Source organism: Petromyzon marinus, chromosome 3 (assembly GCF_048934315.1).
Source record: "Petromyzon marinus isolate PM22_M1 ecotype Great Lakes invasive population chromosome 3, UKy_Petmar_22M1.pri1.0, whole genome shotgun sequence".
Classification (NCBI taxonomy): domain Eukaryota; kingdom Metazoa; phylum Chordata; class Hyperoartia; order Petromyzontiformes; family Petromyzontidae; genus Petromyzon; species Petromyzon marinus.
In genome coordinates this window covers 17,015,513-17,022,344 of record NC_133669.1, presented here as the reverse complement: position 1 = coordinate 17,022,344, position 6,832 = coordinate 17,015,513, and the positions used below count along the sequence as shown (strand labels likewise).

Genomic DNA, 6,832 nt, shown 5'->3' with positions numbered 1-6,832 from the left:
AAATTGGCTCAACGAAAATCCACATTCCTATGGAAAGAGCAAGTCTGCTTCTGACTAAAACAACCATTGTCGACGTATCTACTCCAGCATGGTAGAAATTACACATTTATATGACGGGGCCAAACAATACGCGTAAACAAACCCACCGCTATTCCTCCCAAAACTCCAATAACTACTCATGGTAAAACTATAGCAAGAGACTACACTCATCTCTATTGATCCAGTGGTGTGAATTCCACATTCCCATGACGTGCCTTCTACACATATCTCTCAACAAGGCAATGTCTTGTCATATGTATCTTCACGTGTCAAGCAAAGCTGAACAACAACAACGATTGACGAGAAACTACGGCGTGAGACAGCCACTGGAGGGCGACAGAAACACGGGGATACTCAAAACGGGAGGCAATGTTGGAACGTGGGGAAAGGTTTACAGACAGATGGCGAAGTGGCGAGAGGATTTATTTATTTTGTTGGTGACATTTCCCCGCATCTGGCGGTTGAGCCACCCAGCCATTGTTGGTTCGAGCAATCCTTACTGTTGATGAGACACGGAATGTAAAAAAAATAACCGGTCCAAGAGGTTTGCTTGTATTGAAGCAATGTTGCTGAATGTGCTCCCCCTGAGACACGTATGGAAAGACAAATATGGGAAGGAGACGTCGTTTCTGTTTGTGATTTGACTTACAAAGCCAAGCAATTTGAATTGTTATAGTTCGTATGTGGGTGAGAGAGGTGGTGTGTATGTAATGTGGGGGGAGCGGTGGTGCAGCGGTTAGCGCGCTGCTCTACGAACCCGGCAACCCGAGTTAGATTCCCGCTCACGGCCAACATCAGTGACGATTATCTAAACGGGTCCTGGGCCTCCCCTAGGTCAACTCAGCCTCAAATCAGTACCTGGTGCAGTGTGTAGTAAACATCGCCACTGGGGGAGACAAAGGCGGCTGGACGTAGTGCTGGGTATTGTTCTGGCCGTCAGATGCTCGCTTACAGCACTGGTCCCAACAGTCTGTTTAGGCTATACGGGGTATCGTTGCCTTTGTGTATGTAGTTAGATTTTGTTTTCACGCAGCATAGTGGTACTTCGGTTGAAGTTGGAGGGGTTGCCAACCCCTGGCACCCATCCAGAGCTCCCTGTGGCCGCTGTGGTGGCCACAAACGCAATGAGAGGAATGGCCAATTGAAATTGGTCCTCCCGATTGCACTGCTCACCACAGCGTTACCATCCGGCACTACCGAGGTAGGAGGTTGTTTTGCCCAGGCCCTTGGGGCGATGTGCTTATGATCAGCTCCGGTTTGACAGCAGAGGTATCACTCCGAATCAGTCGAGCGGCATTATCTTTTCATCGGTTGCGTAACACTGTGTGGAAGCCACCTGGTCTGTCGCTCCACACTAAGCTATGGGTCTTCTCGGCCACGGTCATGCCCTCCTTTCCGTATGCTTGCGAAACGTGGACCCCCCCCCCCCCTAATGGAACATCTTCGCCGGTTATAAATATTTCGGCTGGCCTGCCTGGATTGTGTGAGGAGCTCACAAATCCTTGAAAGTTCTGGACAAAATCCCATCGGTGAGCTCCTCCGGCAGGTCAGGCTGTGTTGGCTGGGCCATGTAGCTCGTATGGCTAAGCCACCGCATGCCCAAGCAGTTTAGTTGTATTAATTGGGCTAAACGGGCACGACACGAACTTGGAAAAAAGGTAGACTGATGTGGAACAGGGGGATGTGGAGCTCGGTGGACTTGCTGACGACTGGTACCAGCGGTCTCAAGATCGGCCTCTATGAAGGAGGCTCGTGAAGGACGCTAATAGTCAGAGGCAGTCGCCCTCCAACAACGAGCAGAGCGCGGGTTGGATTAGATGCAAGGTGACAGTAGGGGGCACAAATGGTGCATCTGCCAGTCATCTCAATAAGTCAACCTATGGCACCTGTGTCTGTCCCGTGACCTCCTGTCAGCGAGCCTTCGACACTTCACGTGGCCTCAAAGTGCACCTGGCCTGGCACAGGCGCCGTGGTGAGGTCACCGCCACTTTGTAGCAAATGTCGGCTGTTGTTGTGTGAGAGTTGGTGAGTCTCAGTACATGTTATGTACATGTGTGTTGGATAGATAACATGTCCGTGTGTATATTTCTATGCCTGTGTCCCCCTGGGTATATTAATCCGGCTCAAGGATGTGAGGTGAGCCAGAATGTGGCTTTGGAGTTAATCCCTTCATCGTGGGCCAGGCATCACGCGGATCATGGCTATTGTGAGACATTTGGCTGATGCTCTAATCCTGCCGCTCAATTCCCAGGCTGGCCGACCAAGTAGCACAAACATCCCCAGGGTGCACCCTCTACGCAAAACGACACCCAACATTCGCCGCGAAGTAAAAGCTAAAACTATTTTTTTTTTTATCTTAACCAGGTAAAGCCCACCGAGCTAAATCTTTTTTTTTCAGAAGTCGACCTGGCCACAAAATGAGAACTCAACGAAGGCGGCTGATCACGTGGAGATGTATAGCAGCCAAATACTCTTAACGCACGATGTTGATTATAAATGTGGAGGGAAAAACCGGAGGACCCGGAGAAAAATCCACACGACTACAGGGAGAACATGCAAAATCCAAATATACAGCAGGCGTCAGGGTCGAGATCGAACCCACAACCTCCTGTATACCAGGCGAAGTAGTAGTAGTCAACATCTCACCACCGTGGCACACATGGCGATGACGGCTACGCAAAACCCATCCTCGAGCACAAACCACGCCGAGCTAACCATAGGCGGATCTAGAAGCTTCGGGGTCTCAGGAGTGGAACCAATCCTATAACACCAACCACGTAACATCAATGACGAAGTATCAACTAACACGACATCAACTGAAAAACCTCAACCGTCAAGTTGGAGCCAAGCAAATAACCACAATATGAACCCTACAACACCAACCAACGAGGTCCACCAACCGCATTACATAAACCTTACACCACCAAGATCAACCAACGCCGAATTCTCCATTAAGCCACAATTATATTTCTACGTGCTCTCCGTGGAGTGGATTGTACGAAGTTCATTATCAATGCTGTCCAGGGGATTTCGCCCTTGAAGAACTCTCTGTCTCACCCCTCAAATCACTCAGAGGTCACAGCTCACGTCGCTTCATCATCACCAGACAGTCGCTGTCCTCTCCGCGAATGATGCTTTAGCTGTAGAGACATTTGTAAGGCACTGAGAGCCACCTTTGGTTGGTAAGTACGGGTTTCTTTTTTCAGATCCTTATGGATTTACTGGGCTATGATTTTGCTCGAGATATTTCTGGACTTTTCACATTATTTCTGCACGCACTTTAGATGTCTATACATTTTTTCTGGTAACATGAAGCAAGCTGATTTTTTTAAACGTGAGCACGCATCAGGGTCAATCTACTGCAACAAAATCTAGTAATAAAAATATACAAATAAATGGTTGTCCCACTCACTCTCCTTATGTCAGATCAGGAAGCATTTAAATCACCCCTCGAATGCATTAAATCTCCAACACGCAATCATCATCGCTGCAATCTCCCAACAAATCTCTTAACAGCATCAGCCAGCATGGTCTAAATCTCCAGTTGGCATAATTCGAGAGCTCAGCCTGACATCTCGGCTAAGTGCATTTATGTAACATTTTGCCGAATGCTTTGTTGGTTTATATTTTTCGCCTATTCATTTCCAACGTTTACATGTTTAGGTTGAGTATTGTTATTTTTTGGGGGAGTTTGTTCTCAATACTGAGTATTAGTTTGGTGACTAGGTGAGTGGATGGACGTGAGTGGTGCACTGGTCGAGTGAGCGAGTGACTGAGTAGATGCGTGAGCAGGTGAATGCATGAGCGAATGAGTGGCCGAGTGAGTGAGGTTATGATTACGGTCTGTGAGTAAATGAGCACGTGGCTGAGTGAGTCGGTGGTCGAGTAAGTAGGTTGATCGCGTCGACGAGTGAGTAGGTGGGTGAGTGGGTGCGATAGTGAGTGCTCGAGTGAGTAGGTGGGTGGGTGAGTGGGTGCGATAGTGAGTGCTCGAGTGAGTAGGTGGGTGGGTGAGTGGCGGGAGAGTGCTGGGCGAGTGAGTGGGTGAACGAATCGGCGACTAAGCGAACGAACGCGCGGTTGACTGATCACACAGGTAATCGAGTACCGTGACCGAACGATCTATCGGTCGAATTAGAACAATCGACTTCCGAACCCAACCTTCGACCACCATCACCGCCAGTCTATTACTCGGCCGATGGGGCGACACGCGCGCGGCGCCCCCACGTTCGCGTCGGAGGGTGAGGACCGCGCCATCCGCCTCGGCGTGGTCCTCGTCCTCTTCGCCTTCGCCTCCTTCTCCACGCTCGCCTTGTGCTGGATGCGCCCCGCGCTGCAGCGGCGGGCCCGCAGCCGGGAGGACAACTGCTCCGTGGCGAGGGTGGACGCCGGAGACGGCGGCGCGGCGGGACCCGCCGGGGAGCCGTGCTTCTTCTCGTGCGGCCCCGCGTGTCGCGGTGACTCCCGGTACCCGTGCGTGCGCGTGTTCGCGCGCCTCGCTCACTCCCCCGGCAGGGTCGCGCTGCTCCACCAGGACCTGCTGCAGCTCTCGCTCAACCCCAGGGTGCGTGCCGGTGGACAAGGTGGGTGGGTGGGTGTGATGAGTGGGTGGAGAGGTGGATAGGTGGGCGAATGGGTGGGTCGTTGGACAGGTATGGTGGATAGGTGACTGGGCAGGTAGGCGGATGGATAGGTGCGTGGACAGGTGGATGGATGGATGGGTGAGTGGACAGGTTGGTAGGTGGATTGGAGACGTGAGTGGGTGACTGGGTAGATAGGTGGGTGGGTTATTTTATAAGTAGATGGGCGGATACATGGTAGGTAGGTGGGTAGACAAGTTGCCTTTATTTAAAGTGAGGTGACAGACAAGAGGGAACAAGCCAGAATGAATCAACAACTGTTACCTCGGCGATAGACAGACCCAGCAACACGGAGATATATAGACATACACGCGCATAAACAAAAGCTAAACAGATAGATACATCCAGACAGAGACAAATAAACTGTAGAGAGACAAAGACTACAGACACAAAAATACAGGGAGACATAGAGACACAGAGAGACAGACTGAGATAAAGTTATAGAGAAACAGACATAAGGACCCAGACACGTGGACACAGACAAACTGAGACACAGATACACGGCATCACAGAGACGCAGACAGTAAAACACACACATGTACATAGACACAGAGATCACACAGAGATACACAGACACATACACGGTGATACACGCAGTGATAGAGACACACAAGGTAACGATACAGAGACTTACACAGATACAGAAACACAGTCACAGAGATGAACAAACACGCAGACACTGAGACAAAGACACACACGGAAAGACTGTAGGGGGCAAGTGCTGTTAACGAGCACCTATGAAGACCGGAACGGTACACGAGGGGGTGGGTGGCCAGCACCACGCCCGGCCGCCTTTGTCTCCCTCGTGGAAATTTTTACATGTCGCACCACGTACTCATTTGAGGCGGACTCGACCTAGGGGAGACCCATAACCGGTTCAGTAAATCGTCACCGGTGGAATAAAAAAATCGGGCCGGCGGTTTAGGGAATTCAGCGCACTACCCTTCGCCACCGTACCGCTCCCCACACCGAGAGAGATAACGCACACGGCACGATGCCTCCTCTCCCTGCCTCCTCCTCCTCGTCGTCGTCGTGATCCCTCTCTTCGCGGCGCTCCGCAGTGCTCCTACGTGCCGGCCTCGTGCCACCGGGACCCCTCCGAGAACGCGCGCAACGTGAGCGGCTGGGCAGTGCGGTGGCTGCGCAGTCTGGAGCTCTCCGCCTCCTTCCCCTGCTACTTCGACGGGCAGCTCAGGTGAGGATGATGAGAACCTGCAAATCCCCCCCCCCCCCCATCCTTCCTCCCGGGATGAATGAGTTAATTCGTGATCATCAGCATCCCGAGCTCCGAACACTGGGACGCACGCCGTCCGCCACTTACGGTACGAAGCGCGTTTCCACGCCGCACGTGGCGCTTATTTTGCCTCCCATGCTCACCGTGAGCCATGATCTATGGAGACGCTGCAAAGCAAGACTCATCCCATTCCTGTAGAGAGAATGGGAAATAAGTGGAGACTGTGGAAAAGTGTGGAAAACAGGGAGGCCGAAAAGATGGTAGCAGGGAGAGCGTTTTCCACGTAAGATATTTGTACATTTAAAATAATTGTGGAAATTATCTGCAGGCAGGATTGGTCTTGTCGGCTATGGAAACCCATTAATTTCCTGACAGTATTTGAGTGGCCCAGCAGCCATCGTTTCGATACAACAGCCATCGTCATCTAATAATGGTCTCCCAATGCCGTCCCCATTCTCACGGATCAATGCTGCTACCACCAATGTCGCTCATGCACGTAAACTCATCTCTCCATCTCGCTTCCACCCTCTCTGTTGGAATTGTAACTTACAGATCCGCTCATCTGTGAACAAAAAGAGCGTCCAAGCTCATCGGATTCCTCCCAGTCTCTAAATAAAGATTCTGATTCTCTACCCACACCCCCACCTCCCCAGGCCAGACGATGTCATCCTGGATCGAGACGACACCCGGGCGGTCGTTTTCCACTGCGTTTTCTGGCCGTTTCTCACCCTGCTCGTCGGCCTGCTCCTCATCGGCCTGGCCACGTGCGCCAAGAGCCTGGCCGTGCGCGCGGAGGCAATGCGCAAGCTCAAGAAGTTGCGGTGACTGCGACGAGGAGGGCACTGACGCCGCCGTCGCCGCCGAGATTGATGAGGGTACTCACGGCCATAGCCGGGCCCTAACAAGCAGGAATATGCTG

General features: G+C 51.8%; 1 protein-coding gene across 1 annotated transcript; it reads left to right on the top strand.

The window, feature by feature from the left end:
• The first annotated feature begins 4,091 nt into the window (after positions 1-4,091).
• LOC116958230 (calcium-activated potassium channel subunit beta-4-like) lies at positions 4,092-6,832 on the top strand. Its single transcript, XM_076051887.1, is given in 4 exon segments — positions 4,092-4,622; positions 5,741-5,843; positions 5,845-5,874; positions 6,567-6,832. Coding segments are annotated over 4 exon segments (690 nt in total). The 5' UTR covers positions 4,092-4,237; the 3' UTR covers positions 6,739-6,832.